Source organism: Mastigoproctus giganteus, chromosome 2, assembly GCF_048544385.1.
Source record: "Mastigoproctus giganteus isolate SK-2022 chromosome 2, ASM4854438v1, whole genome shotgun sequence".
NCBI classification, from domain to species: Eukaryota; Metazoa; Arthropoda; class Arachnida; order Uropygi; family Thelyphonidae; genus Mastigoproctus; species Mastigoproctus giganteus.
In genome coordinates, this window is record NC_143576.1 from 6448870 (window position 1) to 6469223 (window position 20354).

The 20354-nt window shown below is 38.2% G+C and overlaps 2 protein-coding genes across 2 annotated transcripts in view; both read right to left on the minus strand.

The window, feature by feature from the left end:
• Positions 1-4312: 4312 nt before the first annotated feature.
• Positions 4313-4924, minus strand: LOC150089136 (uncharacterized). The gene has a single exon (XM_090389372.1). It carries the CDS (start codon positions 4922-4924, stop codon positions 4313-4315), a length of 612 nt encoding a protein of 203 aa, XP_090245498.1.
• A 56-nt stretch (positions 4925-4980) lies between these two features.
• LOC150089137 (uncharacterized) overlaps positions 4981-20354 on the minus strand; it is a 448517-nt gene continuing 433143 nt past the window's right edge. Inside the window, exons 18-19 of the mRNA XM_090389422.1 lie at positions 9608-9787; positions 4981-5253 (exon numbers count right to left, since the gene is read on the minus strand). Of these exons, the coding sequence (XP_090245548.1) occupies positions 4981-5253; positions 9608-9787 (453 nt within the window). The remainder of the gene's footprint in view (positions 5254-9607; positions 9788-20354) is intronic.

Sequence of the window (20354 nt, forward strand, 5' to 3'; positions counted from 1 at the left end):
TTTCAAATTTAACCCTAACTTTCAACTTTTTTCCAATATTGACCTGTACTTGTTAAGTAAGTCTGCTGTTCTCCTACTCTTAATATCCTAGTTGATGATGCTGTAGAGCAGATATCATCTTTTAAAGGCACAAAAGGCGATATTGTTGTACACGTTGCCAACATGTACAACAATATCACCTTTTGTGCCTTTAAAAGATGATATCTGCTCTACGTCATCAACTTTTGCCCCTAGTCCTATTCCATCTATCCTTTTTGCAGAATATACTTCCCGTCTCCCTGACAATACAGTCACCAACAATAACTAGCTCCTGTGGGAACAGCACATTCTGCCCTGAAAGTTGCTCCATGATCAAGTGCAAGCTCTGGCATTGATGTGGGTAGCTGAGAGCTTGATGGGTCCCCCAATTCGAAGGCAGCTACCCTGTCCTTCAAGCTCTCAATAAAGGCCCACAGCAATGCAAAGATGGCAGCCTACTTCTTCACATTGCTTACATCGAGCACAACATGAAGACAACATCATGTCCGGTCCCATAAAGGTCTGTAAATATTTCACAAGTTGAAAACTTCTTTAGGCTGTGATGCATTAGAGAATCTTCCCCTTCAGTTCTCCCCCGAGCCACATCACCCTCTACTTGGTGCACATTGCTTTGCTGCTCAATTTTGGGCATGATTTCTGTTTAAATATGATGTTTTAGTTAATTAACAATTAAAATTAATCAGGTTAATAAATTTAATTGATTAACTTATTATACTATACTTGACTGTACAACACTATACTAAGTTAAGGCCGTAATACGTATTCCACAATATAGCTTTACATTATACCTTAGCTATCAAATTCGAGATACACATTATCAAGTTACACTATACCATAACAATCACAATGCTATATTGGTTATATCGAGTGGTGGAATTCAGCCGGTTCGTGCGAACCTGTTCCCACAATTTCCCAAGTTCGCCGAACTGGTATATATCCCTAAAGGCCATTTCACACTGAAAAATTTATTAAAATAAAATATTAATAAACTATGATTTTTATGTTTTTTAACCTTGAAAGAGGAGTAAGATGACAGAGAACTGGTTTTTGAAATTTTTGACTCCTACTGCTGGTAGGAATCCTTAACTAAATACAAAAGATATATGCCCAAAAAGTGATTAAAACCATCGAAATACTTTTTATTACAATTAAAATCCAACTATTCTTCTATCTTACTGATTATGCTGTGATATTCCAGCCAAAACACCAATATGATAGTGGTAAGAGTAGCAAATTGTAACTTACAAAATCACTAGCTAAATTTAAAAAAATACACTAATGAATGCTACTAAGCCTATTTAATCTATTTGTAAATCACAAATTAGCACATTAACTAATCAAAAAATATATGCCCAAAAGGCGATTAAACCCTTCAAAATACTTACTTATTACAATTTAAACCTTACTATTCTTCTGAGCTACTGGTTACACTACAATATTCCTGCCAAAAACACTGCTACAACTGCAGTAGGAGTAGTGAGTTGAGTTACAAAATCGCTAGATAAATTTAAAAAATAAGCTAATGAATGCCACTTAGCCTATTTAATCTATTTGTAAAACACAAATTAATACAATTAATACACTAACTAATCAAAAATACCATAAAATTTCGATAAAAACTTAATTTGCAGCAGCTACAGAGGTCTACATCTTCCCCAAGCAACACCTGGTCCAAATCCAACATCAAAAATGTTGTTTTTCTCTGCTCCTTAAAAACTGATTTTCTCTTTGACTCTCTGCATTACTTTTCTTCTAAACTGCTATTCATTTTGAACAAATCTCAAATCTGCACCATGGAATATTGTTCTCACATCTGGGGGCAGTGCCCCCATAACCTCTCTCACACTTCTAGACTCCATTTAAAAGACAGCAGTTGAGTTAATTAATGACCCATGTCTTATAAAGTCCCTTTACTTTCTGTCTCATAGTCATTCTGTTTCTGCTGCATGCCTTTTCTACAAATACTTCCATAGGCACTGTTCTTCTGAACTGGCTTCTATAATTCCCCCTCTTTCTCCCAAACCAGTGTGAACACATTCCACAACTAGTCATCATCCTTTTATTATTCAACTTGAAATTCACAGATCCAACTTTACTTCTTCCTGATTTATTCATTCAACTTCTATTTTCCGGAACAACCTCCTATCACGTATATTACCCGAAAATTATAATGTGAGCATAGGGGTGTCTAGAAATTCAAGTCTATAGTCAACAAGTATCTTCTTTCATCTTTCTTAACCCACATGGTATTATGTACTACAGGTTCTAATAACTTTTGTGTTTGGGATTTTTTCATAAAAAACAAAACAAAACCACCACTGATAATCAGATCAAGAATATCACTTCCTCTTTTTGCATCTCTAATACAGCGATAAATCCACAAAAGCCCTGCTAGTGTGTGTGGGCGACCAATGAACAGTTTTGCATCAATATCTCTTCTTCTTTTGATGCTGTCTCCTTATTGGAGGTTGGCAATCACCATGCTGTACCTCTCTCTGTCATGGGCAAGATGAAAAAGATCCTCAGTTGATCTGCCAATCCAGTTGCAGATGTTTTCAAGCCATGAAAGTTTCCTTCTCCCCACACCTCTCTTTCCCCCTATTATTCCTTGAAGCAGTTTATATTTCTCATTTCTAAGGATGTATCTCAGGTAGGCAGTTTTCCTTCTCTTCACTAAACTCAACAATTCACGTTTCCTTCCTGTTCTTTTCAAGACTTCAACGTTGGTGATTTTGTCTAATCAAGATATTTTTATCATGCATCTGTAGATCCACATTTCAAAGGCCTCTATTTTGTTCCTGCTCGATGTTTTCAGAGTCCAAGTTTCAACTCCGTATAATAGTATGAACCGCACATAGCACCTAACTAATTTCAGTGTGATTGACAGATCTAGAGCTTTATTACACAGCATTGTTCTATATTTAATAACGGAGTCACTGGTTAAAGATGCATTGCAGGATCATCTAGACAAGGCTGCAGCAATAATTCAGACACAGCATGGGTTTGTTAAGGGAAAGTCTTGTCTGACAAATTTGATAGGATATTATGATGTGGTTACAAAGGAACTGGATGCAAAAAATAATTTTGATATCATATATTTGCATTTCAGGAAAGCTTTTGACACTGTTGCGCATGAAAGAGTATTGTACAAATTGGAGCAGAATGGTATTAAGGGTAAGTTGCTACAATGGATAAAAGGATGGTAAGTGGGAGAAGACAGAGGGTGGTAATCAATGGGTGCTACTCTTCATGGACTAATGTTATTAGTGGAGTCCCACAGGGTTCGGTGTTGGGTCCACTGTTGTTTTGTATATTTATCAATGATATTGATGAAGGTATATCAGGCTTAATGTCGAAGTTTGCAGATAATACAAAGGTTGGCAGGGCTGTTAATGACAATAATGGCACTGTGCTACTGCAACAGGATCTAGATAATTTGGGCAGATGGGCTAAGAAGTGGCAACTGAAGTTTAACCTTGACAACCTTTAACCTTGAACTGGACAGGCATTTGGAGGGAGTGGTGTGATTTTTTTTTTTTTTTTTGGCTGATGCTGCATAAGCTCATACACATGCTTTCTTGCATCACATGCCACTACTACTACTTTGTAAAGGCATTTCTCGCAACCTCTTTTCTTGCCTTTATTTCTCTTTCCAGATCTAAATCAGCATTTAGCCAACTACCATTCAATAATAGTTGGACTTGGCTTACTGGAGTTTTACTTATGATCATGTATTTTGTCTTGTTGACATTGATTCATATTACATTTGTTGCAATTGAAGGTCTTCTATATTTTCTGCAAATATAGCAGTATCATCAGCATATCGTATGTTATTTAACAGTTGACCATTTATTTTAATTCCTTCTTCCTTACCCACAATGCATTTTGTAAAATAACTTCAGAATAGACGTTAAATAGCATGGGTGATAGTATTCAACCCTGCCTTATATCTCTTTTTATATTGATCTCATTGGTCTCACCCTCTTCAACACTTACAGTGGTGTTTGATTCCAGTAAATTTCCTTAATAAGTCTGATGTCCCGTCCCTTGAGATCTAGCTTTTTAAGTGCTTCTATAAGCTTTGCATGTTGTACCCGACTGAAAGCCTTTTCAAAGTCTATGAAGCAGATAAACACTGTCTTCTGGTTTTCTCTACATTTTTGTAACAGCATGTTCATACCTAGGAGAGTTTCTCTTGTGCCTAGTCCACTTCAGAATCAAAATTTGGTGTCAGAGATTAATGATTCACATTTTTTGTAAATCCTGTTTTGGATTATCTGTAGCACAGCTTCAATATGTGGCTCATCAGACTAATAAGACGAAAATCGTTGCATGAGGTAATGTTGTTGTTCTTTGGAAGAGGGATGAATGAAGACCTCGACCAATCATTAGGTAGTGTCCCATTTAGGCATATTTTATTGAATATTTTAGTTAGATCTTTCAGATTTTCTTCATCTAGAAGTTTCACTATTTCAACTGGGATTTGATCCAGGGAGACTGCCTTGCTAGTCTTTGCCACTCCCAGAGCAAATTTTACTTCAGAGTGTAGAATTTCAAGGCTTTCTACACTAACGTCCTGTCTGGCATCATCAAAAAACATCTTGATGTAAGCTTCCCACATCTTCTTTCTGTCATCACCTCTTAAAACTAATTGATTCTGGACATTCTTTATTGTGTATGGTATTATTCTGTTTGTATTTTCTGTTAATTCTTTTAGCTTTTTGTATAAATGTAAATTATCATGCCTTTGTTCTAATTCTTCTATCTCTGTTGCTTTTTCTAGCATCCACTCTTCTTTTGCTTCCTTAATTTTCCTCTTTATTACTTTCTTGATCTGCTGGTATTTAGCTGGAGCACCATTTTTGAACTTCCTTCTTTCATCCATTAGGTTTAGGATCTCTTCTGTCATCCATTTCTTTTTTGCAGGTTGTTTTTCATCACTTAGAATTTTTTTTTTCCAGTACTGATAACGATCTTACAAAACTCCTTCCAGTCATCATTTACATCTCCAGCTGTCACTCTTTGTTTAATTTTACGTTCAGCTCTTTCCTCATTTTTTCTTGCACAGTTGAGACTGAGTTTTTCACAATTTAATCTGTTTGTCTTATTTCCTTTCCTAATGGTTTTCGACTTTGTTTTAATAGTAGCTGTTAATAAGTTATGATCAGAATCAGCATCCGCACCAGGGTAAGTTTTGGTTCCTTTGAGCCTACTCTGAAAACGCTTATTAATCAGTATGAAATCACTTTGATTTCTAACTATAGTCCCTCGTTTGTCTTGGGGAATTTCCACGTATAGAGCAGTATGGGGTGGGGGGAAGTTCAAACCATGAGTTCACTATTATCATGTTCTCCTCTTGGTAGAATATCTCCTCGCTCATTTCGAAAACCCAGACCAAAATCACACACAATGTCAAGTATCTTTCCTCTGTGGATTTTGGCATTAAAGTCTTCCATGATAATATTTACTTCATGTTTTTTGATGTTACTTGTGATGTCTTTCAATTGTCTATAGAATTCTTCAATAACATCACTCTTATCCACTGTTGTTGTTGTTATTTGGTTTTTAGGAGCATTAGCAACTAAGGCCATATTGCTCCAGGAATATGCGGTGGTCATTCCACATCCTCCGTATTTGGTGGTGACGGGCTCGAACCCCAGTCTAATCAAGAAGCGTGTGTTACGCACTGCTGCTCCTTCCCACCTAGCTATGGAGGCACCTCTCTTATCCACTGTAGATGCATAAATTTGTATTACATTAATATTAACTGGGTTACCGTGCAGTTGTAACATAATGATGCGATCTGAGTGGAATAAAATTGGCTACTGATTTCTTCAATGATCGTGGATCATAATTCCTACACACCAAGTTGATGTGTATTGCCTCCTGTCCAGAATAGTATAAGACAATACCGTCGGAATAGCAGATTCTTCAGTTAGTCCATCTGGTCTCACTTAAACCAAGAATTTCTACTCAACAATGTTTCATTTCCCTAGCCACATTTGCTAGTTTCCCCAGCTTCATATAAGGTTCTAACATTCCATGTTCCTATTTTTCCTAATGAATGTTTTTGCCCCCCCCCCCGGAGATTCTTAGCACTCCTGCCCTATTTAAGGGATGTCGGGGACTTGGGGATGTCCCTCTTGTTGTATTAGCCATGGCGATTATTTTTGGGAAGTATATTACAGTAGTTTCCCTTGGCTTTCTGCAATATCTCTAAAAAGTTAAAATCCCTATTATAATGCATTCTGATTTAATGGCCAATTCTTATTTCTCCTGTTTGTTATATTCATCATAGTCACTAGGCCACTACTCTCACACACTCCTACTCTCACTTTTGTTTTCCCAGTGTTGATTTCACACCAAACTGACTCAACATGCTTCTTAACTAAGAGCATAACCTCTCTCTCCTCCCATGCTTTTTGTATGCGTTGTACTCCCTATATTCAATTTTTGCATCCCTTATATCTAAATGACGCCAAGGGTGCATTTGATGACTTGACGAGAACTTTTTCATCAAATTTATTTACTATGCACCTCACATTACCGTACATGCAAGTATACATGCACCTGTTCTTACTCTTAGTTGCACTAATGCAGCCCATGCATTTACTTGTTCCATGATGACCTACAGCAGCACCTGACATCCCTGACACCTTGCTTTCCAGTCTGTTGCATGTTCCACTAGAAGTACTGGAAGAATCACTTTCATCTGCTGTGGCACTAATTAATCTATTAGCTTGTGTCCTCCCAAGCTAGCAATGTTCAGACCCACTTAAACAGTGCCTCAATAGCATCAGCAAATATCATTGCATCCCTTCTATTTAAGTGTATCCCATCCATATAAAAGTAGTCTTTAGAGTTAACAAGTATAGACCATGCTGAAAAAAATTCAACCCAATGAGTCTTCACAGAGCCAGATGTCCATGAAAGGCAAGTACAGTATTGAAATATCCTAACATATCATCTACAATAAGGCCTGTTTTACATAACGAAGACCTATCAATACTAGATCTCCCAAAATCATGGGATAAAGGAAATACCAATGAATGTAATGAGGATTCTTATGTTGTAGACTTTGTTAGATCACTCAAACAGATTTGGACTTTCAATCAAAAAAATATAAAGTACTGCATTTCATTAAGCAAGGAGAGTAGAATGACTTAGTTTGTGATTCAAACAAATCTGAAGACCAAACAGAACTTGTTGCTTCTAGGTTTCAACAGTGGAAGTTACATGAAACAGGAACTAAAATTACAGTATGCTGAAAACATCACAAAATATTTTCAATATTAGCATTAGTAGAGGCATATGTTGCAAAAAAGCAAGCTTATGTGGCATCAGCCAAAAAAAGAAAAAAAAAAAAAAAAAAACACTTCCACCTCACCCCTCCCGTTCATTCGAAATACCTGTCCAGCTGAGTCTTAAATTTATTTAGGCTATCAACTTCCACAACAAGAGATGGAAGTTGATGTTCCACCAACCAACCACCCGCTGGCTAAAGGCAAATTTCCGCACATCTATCCTACATCTGTCTTTCCTCAATCTGAATTTATGTCCTCTCAGGTGATTATTCTGAGCAAGAGGAAGAATCCCATCAGCATGGAGCATGCTCAAACCATTCAAGGCTTTATACACCTCTATCAGATCACCTCGCCGGTGCCTAATCTCCAGACACTGTAATTTTCAGAACTTAAGCCTTTCTTTGTAAGAGCAACCCTTTGTTCCATTCACTAATCTTATTGCCCTTCTTGTACTTGTTCCAGCAGCTCTACATCTTCTTGAAATGAGGCCACACCTTGAGTACTGTACAGTACTCAAGGTGTGGCCTGACTATGCTTGAGTACTGTGCCTTATACAAGGGAATAATCACCTCCTTATCCCTTCTAGAAAAATTCCTGTATATCATTGACAAGACACCATGGGCTACTCTTGCAGCTCATCTGCACTGCTCAGAGAACTTCATATCTGCCTGCACAATTACACCCAGGTCCTTTTCATTCTCTACCACTGTCAGTGTAGTACTACAGAGTTGATACATTGCCCTGGGGTTGCTGTTTCCCATATGTAAACTTCATTTGCCACCTCTCAGCCCATCCGCTCAACCTTTCCAGATCCTGTTGCAGCAGCATAGCATCAGTAGTGAATCAGTAATAAAAATATATTTCATTATGAAAGATAGTATCCATTTCTCAAAGGTATTAGTGGTCTTCTGAATCAAGTTTAAAAAGAGTTTAGCTTACAAATAGAAATGCATTCTCATCATGTACTGAAAGAAATATATACTGTTGTTTTCTATTTTTGTGGGACAGGCAAGACATCAGAAAAACATTATATTGTGCAGCAGTAAGAAAAGAGAAATTTGTATTAGGGCAAAGTAATAAAAAATATGTTCCAATGGTTGAACCAAAAAAGGTTCTTATTCCATCTTTGCATTAATGAAGAATTTTTTAAAGCTCCTGAAAGAAGAAGGAAATAGAATTTGATACCCAAGGGAAGTGTTTTCCAATTTCAAGATACAAAACTTACAATACAAAGATACAATACTCATTGGGCATCAAATAAAGAAACTCCTGAAAGATAATGTATTTAAAACAAAGAAGGCTGCTAATTCACAGAATCCTGAACTAGCAGCTTGGCCATTCTTTAAAGCAATTATGCATGGATTTCTTGGAAGAAGGAAAGAAGATAATTGTGAATCTCTGGTGTCAACTTTGCTGCAATGTTATAAAGATATGGGCTGCCCAGTGTCTTTAAAAATTCATTTTCTTCATTCCTGTCTCAGTCTTCCCCCTCCAAATGGGGGGAAACTGAGACACCACTTTACCATCCACGATGTTAAAGTGGTACCAAGGTCACCGGGATATTGGTATGATGGGAAGGTTACTGCTGGTTTCTTAAGAGATAAAGCAGAATGGACTATAAAAAAAAACCTGAGCGGCAAACATTTCTAAGGAAATAGAATATATGCGGTGGCAACAACAGCTCCTCAGGGAGCTATGTGACTGGAAGAAGAAGAATATATGTATCACATTATGTTTGAATAAAGCATTTTAAATGAACAAGACTCATTTTTAAAATAGCATGTGTATTATTGTATGACATTTAAAATTGGTCATTTATTAAGTTACCCTTTCAACACTTTTTTAAGTTACCCTTTCAAGAGACAAGATAGAAACAATGTTGGTATTTTTCGAATCAGTAGATTTCCTTTGTAGAGTGTAATTTTTCTATTTCAGCTGTAATACATATAATCACTTTATTGACAACAGAAAATTAATTATTTAAAAAAAAAAGAAGAAAAAAGACTATCCTGGTATGTCAACAGTGAGGTTCATGTATAAAAAAATAATGTCAAACTTATGTTTAACAAGCAACAATGTACAAAACTGCCTGCCCTTAAAAAATATTTATTCATACAGAATCAGCAACTTTTGCTATGGAAGTATGAAAAAAAAAATAATAATAATAATTTTTTTTTTTTTTTGTTGGCCAATGTAATGATTGGAAACTATTTGTGTGTTTCAATTTCCCTATCCCAGAAGTAAAGAATCTCAATAGTACTTACCATAAGACTTTGAAAAGTCAACTTTAAGAGATTTTCAAATTTCCTTTTATCTTCAACAAAATTACTATTTGAGGGTAAAGAGGATTTTAGCAGTTCTTTGAACGATGGTCCAAGTTTCTGTTTTTTGGCTTGTAGGTACTTGTTTGGATTACGTGAGAGATTCAATGAAGAAAAATGCGTCTGTATGAAGAATATATCATTAATAACAAACCTATTATATGTATACACAGTGATTCTTCACTATGTTTCTGATCTGAATAATAATTAGAGTATTATTCATTGAAATTTTTTCTATAATTAGCACAACTACATGTATTGTAAAAATAAAATATATTAATCATGCACAAAAAAAGAATTCATAACAACTGAAGTGACAATGTTTGTTTATCACAGCATGAAAAAAGATTTTTTATTAAAACCTTTTCTCAGTTAATACATGCACTGTTAAAACAGCCTAACAGTAAACAGTTTGGATTATAAGATAAATGGAGACTGAATGAATGGGAGAATGTATAATAGTGCTTATTATTATTTATTTGTTTATTTTTATTACAAAAATAGCACTGTCTTCTTCACTTTTTGGCTTGCTATATAAGCTTGTTGTTGTTGTTGTTGTTGGGTTTTAACGACACATAGGCTGCTTTGGCCATATTGTGTCTTCTAATGGTGAATTTGAAATAATAACTATATTTTATGATATATTTTTATCCGGTTTAGGAAAGTAAATAGTTCTTTTTTATTAGGATCATCTCCCAGAATCTGCGATAAATTTATTGATGACTGTGTTTTAGCAATTGATTTAAAAGTATCTAAGCGGATGTTTTGAAAGTGGGGACAGTCCACTAACAAATGGCGAATGGTCAGTTGTACTTGACATGATGTACATTGTGGAGCGCTGTCATTATTTAATAGATACAGGTGAGTGAGATGAGTATGCCCAATCCTGAGCCTTCCTAAAATTATTTCTTCTCGTCTGCTTTTCTGGAAGCTGGAGGGCCACAGCTTTGGTTCTGGTTTTATTTGGTATAATTTGTTTCTTGGATAACCTCTCCAGATTAGTGACCAGCTATTGTAACATGCTTTACGGATAATATGTTTATAATCAGTATATGGGGTTCGAAAAGTCTGCAAAAGAGTAGTATCTGATTGTTTCGCTGCAAGATCTGCTCTTTCATTTCCTGCTATCCCAGAATGACCTGGAATCCAACAGAATGTTACAGTTTGGTTTGACTCATTACACACAAGTAATTTAGAATGGATTTGTTTTATTACAGGGTGAGAGGAGTTGGTATTACTATTTATGGCAGAGACAGCACTGAGCGAGTCAGTGTATATTATAGCAGACGAAATTAGAAGTTTAGCAATGTGACCTAGAGCCAAGTTAATAGCATAAAGCTCAGCAGTGAAGATACTGCATTATACAGGTAATGAGACAGAAGTGGTGAAAGATGGAAAGACTGCCGCAGTGCCTACTTGAGTCTCAGTTTTTGATCCGTCTGTGTAGATCTTACAGGCCTGTGAATTAGAAGCAGAGTGAGCTTCATGTAACTGTGCGATATTGAAGGGACACAAGGTGTTCTTTCCCCACTGTTGGAAATAGTCATCGTAAATTGCAGGGGTATTTGTCCACGGTGGATCAGGCGGTGTTATGTCCTGATATATATTGCCTATTTCAATATTCCACGCTTGAGTTAGTTCTTTAAGTCTAAGTGCAGCAGGTCTGTTTTCATTTGGTTTGCTGTTGTAAAATGAGTCCCATTCGGTATTGTATAGACATCTCCAATTCAGGTGGTAGGGGGGAAGACTGCGGATTTTTGCGGCATATATTGAAAGCAATGTTTTCCTCCGAAGATGTAAGGGAGGTTCGTGGGCTTCAATGTAAAGGCTCTGGACTGGAGAGGTTCTGAAAGCCCCTAGAGAAACTCGAAGGGCACTGTGCTGGACAGTATTTAACCGCTCTAAAGTACTCTTCCTCGCAGAGTCATACACTGGAGAACCGTAGTCCAAACGGGACCTGATGAGAGCTCTATAAATATGGATAAGCGTATGCCGATCAGCACCCCATGACATGGATGACACACACCGAAGGATATTCAATTTCTTCAAGCAGATGGTTCGAAGATAGGCCACATGTGCTTGAAAGTTCAGTTTTCTATCTAGTATCAGGCCAAGAAAGCGGACAGTGTTAACCTGAGGAACCGACACATTTTTTATCTTTAACTCAGGATCAGGATGAAATGACCGGAGTTTGCAGAAATGAGTGGTAGTGGATTTCTGTTCGGCAAGATGGTATCCATTGCGTAAAGTCCACGATTCTATTCTGTTTAGAGTAATTTGTAACTGTCTTTCGATAGTATTCATATTTTGTGATTGGCACGATATGGTGAGGTCATCTGCATACATATATACTTGAATAGTTTTTGGAAGATTTTCCAATATATTGTTGACCCTAATTGCAAATAGCGTTGGACTCAGTATGGAACCCTGTGGGACACCCTCTTCTTGAATATGAGATGCTGATAGGAAGTTTTGATATCTGACTTGAAAGGTACGTAACTTTAAAAAGTTCTGAATTATTTGAGGGAGATAGCCTCTCAACCCTAACTGATGCATATCTGTGATAATTCCATGACGCCATGTGGTGTCGAATGCTTTCTGAATATCCAGGTTGACCATAACTAAATGTTGTCTCCTGATGAAGGCGTTACGTATGTTAGATTCAATTTTGACAAGTAAATCTAGGGTGGACCTGTTTTTGCGGAAGCCATATTAGTGGTCAGAAAGCAGATTTTGGGAGTCTAGAATCCAGGTGAGTCTCTTATGCACCATCCTTTCGAAGACCTTGCCCAAACAGCTTGTCAATGATATTGGTCTGTAATTTTGAACTTGAGAAGTATCTTTTCCTGGTTTTGGTATTGCACAAATATATGAATGACGTCATGAGAGAGGATATGCGTTTTCTGAGAAGATCCTGTTATAAAATAGCAAGAGTGTGTACAGATCAGCTTCACACAGATGTTTAAGCATTCTGTAGTGGATGCCGTCTGGTCCTGCTGCACTATTTGGAGATTTACTCAAGGATTCTTTGAGTTCAGCTATAGTAAAAGGCTGGTTATATGGGAGTGGGAGATTAGTGGAAAAATTTAATTTTTTTCGTTCTTCATTAGTTTTAATTCTCTGAAAAGTAGTCACATAAGTGGTGGAGGCGGAAGTATTATAGAAGGATTCTGCTAAAGCATTTGCGATGTCAGTAGGAGAGGATAGGTCCTGCCCATTCCACTGTATTATTGGAGACTGTAACGGTAGAAATTTTCCATTCAGAGCTTGTACTTTTTTCCAGATAATCCGAGTGTCAGTATTTTTGTTAATAGTTGAGGCGAATTTAATCCAGGAGTCACGTTTTGCTTTTTTCCTAATTTGTCTTGCTTTGGCCCTCAGTTTTTTGAAAACTATAAGGTTGGCGGTAGTGGGATATTTGCGAAATTGGTTCCAGGCACAGTTTTTTTCTACTTTCGCTATGGTACAATCATGATTCCACAAATGGTTTTGGTGTACCCGCTTGCTCTGTTTGGATCTTGGAATAGAAATTTCGGCTGCTGATAATACATGGCTGGTAATGTGTTCGGTTACGTCATCAATATGTTGTTGTTGTACATACTGTTTGTTTAGTAGGACACAAGTAGAGTAGTTTTTCCAGTCTGCTTTGTGGAAATTCCAAGAAAAATGGGCTTTCGGGCATGATACGACCTGTGTTTGAATCGAACTGATGATGGGAAAATGGTCACTGTGGAATGGATCATTCAACACAAACCATTCCATACTTGGAAAAAGAGATGCTGAACAGATAGATAAATCTATGGCAGAGGTTGTACCTGTAGGTAATTGAACATGAGTTGGAGAGCCAGTGTTTAATACAGTCAGATTATGGTTATCTAGGAATGTTTCAATTAATTGGCCTCTCTTATCTGTTTAGTGGAGAATCCCCACAATGGATGGTGACCGTTGAAATCACCGAGTAAACAGACAGGAGGTGGCAGTTGTGTTAAAAGGTTGTCAAGTTCAGCCTGGGAACAAGGGTAATTAGGTGGTATATAAACAGATGCAAGAGTTAATGATATTCCCATTGCTATCCGAACTGCTACAACTTCTAGGGAGGTTACCAGTTGGAGATGTCTTGATGGCATGGTAGTTTTCACAAGAATACCTACCCCTCCACGAGAAGAGTCAGAATCCCTGTCTCGCCTAAACATAGTATAGTTTTTGAATTTGAGTGAAACTTTTGGTGATAAAAATGTTTCCTGTAAGCATACTCCTAATGGGTTAGTTCGTATGAGTAAATCATTCAGGTCTCTATATTACTGTGTAGTCCTCTGCAGTTCCATTGAAGGAATTTGTTCATTGATTGGGTTTATTTGAGGAAGATTGATCTGACTGTTTTTTCTGAGGTTTCTGTCTATTTTGTTTTGATTTTTCATTTCTGGGAAAGGTTGGGCGTCCTGTTTCCATAGTATCATTGGCATGTAGTTCTAGTACTGTGTCTTCGTCCTCTGACTGAACCTCCATTTCCATGTTGCTATGGCGTGGTTTCGTTGTCTTTTTATTTTCAACACTAACAGATTTTGTTCTTTCGGGCAAGGTTGAGATGGCATCAGTTGGAATACTGATTGGTGTGTTGCTAGTTTCATTAACTGTAGATTTTTTATTGTACGTTAGCAAAGTTTTGGCCCAGGTGGCAAATGAAATGTTTGGTTCTATGGAGACATCTGTTTGAGTTGAAATTGACCGGCTATTTTTAGTGACCGATGCGTATGATCGGCTAGGCATGGTTAACAGAATTTGCTTCCTTGCTTCTGGGTATGTGACTTTATGCTCCACCTTATATTTCTGTATTTGTTTGCCTGTTTTCCAAAGGTCACATGCTTTAGAAAAGGCAGGATGGCTTCCTTTACAGTTAGGGCAACTAGGAGTGGTAGCTGTACAGTCACTTTGGGAATGCTCCTTAGAGCCACAAATAGGACACACAGCATCGCCTCGGCATGCCGTCTGAGAATGGCCATACTTTTGGCACTTAAAGCAGCGAATGGGATTTGGTATGTAGGGCCGAATCTTGCAGTTTAAATAACCTGCTTTAACAGAAGATGGAAGAGTCGGAATGCTAAATGTCAAAATGATGGATCTGGTTGGTAGTAGGTTGCCATCTTTTTTGGTCATTATTCTCCGCGCATGCGTCACTTTTTGTTCCCTGAGTTCTTGCATTATCTCTTCTTCTGACACAGATAGCAAGTCCCATTCGCTGATAATGCCTCTAGATGTGTTAAGGGTGTTATGGGGCGTAACTGACACTGGAATACTGTTAAATGATGTTAACTTTAACAGCTTCTCTGAGTGAGTTGTCTTAGAAGTTTCAATTAGAAGGTCTCCAGATTGGAGACGCTTAACCATTTTAGGAGATCCACAAACCGATTCCAAACATTTCTGTATAAGAAAAGGCGATAATTTGCCAACAGGTTGCGTGGATAACGAGTGCATTATAAGAAATGCTGGCACGTCATTATTCTGATTTTCAGTCCTTAGTCGCTTTGGACGATTGGAGTCATGGTCAATGTCAGGAATTTCTGACCTTGAGCTCGAGGGCTCTAACAGTGGATAGTTACTCTAACAGTGGATAGTTACTTATAACTGAGAGGAAAGTGGAGGAGAGATTGTTGAGGATAAACATAAAAAAGGCACCTGGGGTGGATGGGATCTATCCAGTTATATTAAAGGAGGCAGCAAAGGAAGTATGCAAACCCCTAGCCATAATTATGAGAGCTTCTTTGGACTCAGGGGAGGTACCCATAGACTGGAGATGTGCAAATGTAACCCCAATTCACAAAGGAGGATCAAAGGCTGACACAAGTAATTATAGACCTGTTAGTTTAACTTCTGTTCCAGGTAAATTAATGGAGGCACTGGTTACAGAAGCACTGCAGGATCATCTAGACAAGAATTCAGTTATAGCTCAGACGCAGCATGGTTTTGTTAAGGGCAGGTCTTGCCTGACCAATTTGATTGGATACTACGATGTAGTCACAAAAGAACTGGATGCAGGGAATAACTTTGATATTATATATTTGGATCTTAGAAAGGCTTTTGATACTGTTGCACATGGAAGACTGCTGCACAAATTGGAGCAGTGTGGCATTGGAGGCAAATTGCTGCTATGGATAAGGGGTTGGTTGAGTGGCAGAAGACAGAGAGTGGTAATCAATGGACACTGCTCAACGTGGACTAATGTTATTAGTGGAGTTCCTCAAGGTTCAGTGTTGGGTCCATTGTTGTTTTCGGTGTTTATGAATGATATTGATGATGGGATATCAAGTTTAATGTCCAAGTTTGCAGATGATACAAAGGTTGGCAGGGTCGTTAAGGACACTACTGACGCTATGCTGCTGCTGCAACAGGATCTGGAAAGGTTGAACAGATGGGCTGAGAGGTGGCAAATGAAGTTTAACATTGACAAATGTAAAGTACTACATATGGGAAACAGTAACCCCAGAGCAACGTATCAACTCTGCGGTACTACACTGACAGTGGTGGAGAATGAAAAGGACCTGGGGGTAATTGTGCAGGCAGATATGAAGTTCTCTGAGCAGTGCAGACGAGCTGCAAGAGTAGCTCATGGTGTGTTGTCAATGATATACAGGAATTTTTCTAGCAGGGATAAGGAGGTGATTATTCCCTTGTATAAGGCAATGGTTAGGCCACATCTTGAGTACTGTATACAGGTCTGGAGGCCTCATTTCAAGAAGGATGTAGAACTGCTGGAACGGGTACAGAGAAGGGCAACAAGATTAGTGAATGGAACAAAGGGTTGCTCTTACGAAGAAAGGCTTAAGTTTTTCAAATTACAGAGTCTGGAGACTAGGCACCGGCGAGGTGATCTGATAGAGGTGTATAAGGCTTTGAATGGTTTGAGCATGCTCAATGCCAATGGGATTCTTCATCTTGCTGAGAATAATCACCTCAGAGGGCATAAATTCAAATTGAGGAAGGACGGATGTCGGATAGATGTGCGGAAATTTGCCTTTGGCCAGCGGGTGGTTGGTTGGTGGAACCGACTTCCATCACTTGTTGTAGAAGTTGATAGCCTAAACAAATTTAAAGCTCAACTGGACAGGTATTTGGAACGAACAGATGGGTGAAATGGGAGTGGGTTTTTTTTTTTTTTTTTTTGGCTGATGCTGAATAAGCTTGCTTTCTTGCATCATATGCCTCTACTAATGCTAATGCTAATATCCATGTCGACTCCTTTTGGCCCTGGGGGTTTGTCTTTACCACCCAGGTTACCGGCCCCGCCACGGGGAGGCAGGAGTAGTGCCACGAGGTGACCAAGCGGCTATTAGTTGTGTTAGTAATCAAGAAAACGAAACAGAAAGGTTTCTTTCCTTTCTGGGCCTTTGCCTACTTCTTGTAGAACAAAAGAGCTACTTAAATATGAAATGAGAAAAAAGGGTATTCAGAAATAAACAGAATATATACAATGGCAAAAGCTCTTTAGATAGCTCGCTTTGGAAAACGCACTGAGATCGCTTGGCCACGGAATGCTTGGCACCCGGGGCCTATATAAGCTTGCTTTCTTGCATTACTACTACTACCATCAAGGGTAAAGGGAGGGGTTTTTGCTTTCATAAAGGTGACTGCAAATTGTGCAGTAGTCTCAGCCAATTTTTAAATACTATACAGTGGGACCAAATGATGATGCTATTATCAGCAAATGGAAATGGAAAGCATTCAAAGGAATAATCATAGAAGCTACTAGGCTTTTCATACCAAACTAAGAAACACTCTTCAAGGTATAGGCTTAAATGAATGTCAGATGAACTGATGAAACTCGTCATTCCTCTTTTTCTTGGTGATTCCCGTTTACTTCTGATCCTTGTTCTCTCTCTCTCTCAGGGTTAAAAAAAAATTTTTTTTTGGCTGGTGCAGTATAAGCCTCAGGCTTCCTTGCACCATATGGCTAATGATAATAATAATAACTCATGGCAGAGAAGAAAACTGCATGAGATGCATATAAATATCAGTGAAACAGATGCCTATGGTACATATAAACTAGTCTGCAAACAAGTCACAAAGGAGGTCAGGCAAGCAAAGGCAGATTACAAGATATGTTTGGCAAAGGATGCAAAGAAAAACAGCAAAAACTTTTTCACTTATGTAAATACTAGAACAGGGGCTGGCATCCTATGGCCCGCAAGCTGGATCCGGCCCATAGTCCCAAAAAGAAATATCATATCCACCCGGCCCGCGGTGGTCCTAAAAAGAATTCCAGTTTGTAATTCTATTCAGGCTTGATGTAGAAGAGCAGTATTTCAATAAATTGTCATGATTTGGAAGGTGTTACGAGCCTGCATATAAATATACATATTTGTTTATAAGTCAAAAAAATACATATCTAAAATAGAAATAAAAAAGCAGCATTTAGATTTTTGATTTTAGAAGATTCGGAGAACAGCTTTGCTTTCATACATTTTTTTTATGATTGGTTTTGATCTCCCATAATTTCTATTTTCTGTCTGTGCTACAGTGGCTGATGGCACCACGGCTCATGTTGCATAAGCCACGCTTGGTGGATGTGGGAGGAATTTGCAGAGAGGCATCTGTCACTCTTTCACTTGTCACTGGTGTTTTGGCCTTCTCTTTAATTTCGTTTGTCGCTCTGCTCATCTAATGCTGCTCTTGCTACTTTGAGCCTTAATTCGGAGTCCTCGGACTTGGGCAAGTTTTGTCTCTCATACAGTGCATTTGTTTCTTGTATTTTCTACTTGAGACATGGTGGCATAATTTATAGCTAAACTGTGAGGTGTTATCTTCTTCACTTACAATTTTAATAGTTATAGCGATAATAATGTTTCAATTTCTTTTTTTTTTCTTCAGCGAACCCCAATGGCAACAAAATGCAGGAAGGTGGATGCTGAGTGCCAAGTATTCCAAGACATTTGGACAGAAAAATACTTTTTACACAACACTTCAGCAAGCCCATATGTCTAATTTGCCATGCAAGTGTTGCTGCGAATAAGGAACTCAACATCAAGCAGCTCCATGAGACAAAACACCTGAAATTCAGTGAAATTAATTGGCAAGCAAGAATGAATTTCATAAACTTAAATAGAGTCTAGAAAAACAAAGTTTGGTATTCAGGAAACAAAGCACAGAATATGAAAGAAATACATGTGCCAGCTACGCAGCGTTGAAGTTGATAGCAGAAAATTTGATGACAGTTATAGATGTCCTTAGAAAAAGACTATTTTGAAATGTCAGTGGATGTGAAAAATTGTTTAAAGGACTACCGAAAAAATTTACAGTTCTCAATAGTGCTCGATGAGAGTAGAGATACGAAAGACACCGCTCAGCTTGCAGTATTTGTATGTGGAGTAAATTCAACTTTCGACATTCTTGAGGAGTTTGTTCAATTGGTACTTATCAAGGGCACTACCACAGGTGCAGACATTCTTGAAGCATTGCTGTAGTGTACTGCAGACATGAAGCTGGATCTAACAAAGCTAGTATGCCCGATGGAGTGCCAGCAATGGTTGGAGGAAAGAAAGGTGTTGTGGCTCTGCTTCAAAGACACATGGAAGACCTCGAAATTAAACACAAAGTACAAAAAATGCAATGTTAGGAAGAGTATACTCTCTTCAGGAAGAAATAGCTATATTCCTTGAAAGTAAAAATGTAAATGCCTCAGAATTTCGCGATCCCAAATGGCGTTCACATCTAGCATTTTTGGTGGACAACCTGAACTTGCAGCTTCACGGAAGAAACCTGCTGATACATGAGATATGTGGATACATTGTCGCCTTCAAAACAAAATTATGACTGTGGAAAATCAAACTATGTTCATTTCCTTAAACTCCAGGAGACCAAACCAACAGATGCCAACATATTTGTGACTGTGATACGTGACTTGAGAACTGAGTTTTCTTCTTGTTTTGCTGGCATTCCTTTGCACACAGGCAATTTCAGACTGTTTGACATGGAAGTGGATACTGTACCAGAAAATGTTCAAATGGAACTTTAGCATTAGTAGAGGCATTTGATGCAAGAAAGCAAGCTTATGCAGCATCAGCCAAAAAAAAAAAATAAAAAATAACCACTTACACTTCACCCCTCTGTTCGTTCGAAATACCTGTCCAGCTGAGCCTTAAACTTATTTAGGCTATCAACTTCCACGACAAGGGATGGAAGTCTATTCCACCAACCAACTACCCACTGGCTAAAGGCAAATTTCCGCACGCCTATCCTACATCTGTCTTTTCTCAATTTGAATTTATGCCCTCTCAGGTGATTATTCTGAGCAAGAGGAAGAATCCCATCAGCATTGAGCATGCTCAAACCATTCAAGGCTTTGTACACCTCTATCAGATCACCTCGCTGCTGCCTAGTCTCCAGACACTGTAATTCGCAAAACTTAAGCCTTTCTTCGTAAGAGCACCCCTTTGTTCCATTCACTAATCTTGTTGCCCTTCTCTGTACTCGTTCCAGCAGCTCTACATCCTTCTTGAAACGAGGCCTCCAGACCTGCATACAGTACTCTAGGTGTGGCCTGACCATTGCCTTATACAAGGGAATAATCACCTCCTTATCCCTGCTAGAAAAATTCCTATATATCATTGACAATACACCATAAGCTACTCTTGCAGCCCATCTGCACTGCTCAGAGAACTTCATATCTGCCTGCACAACCACCCCCAGGTCCCTTTCA

What these genes read in the sequence shown, in the direction of transcription:
- LOC150089136 (XM_090389372.1), bottom strand. Translation starts at nt 4,924, where the DNA reads ATGGATGAAAGAAGGAAGTTCAAAAATGGTGCTCCAGCTAAATACCAG.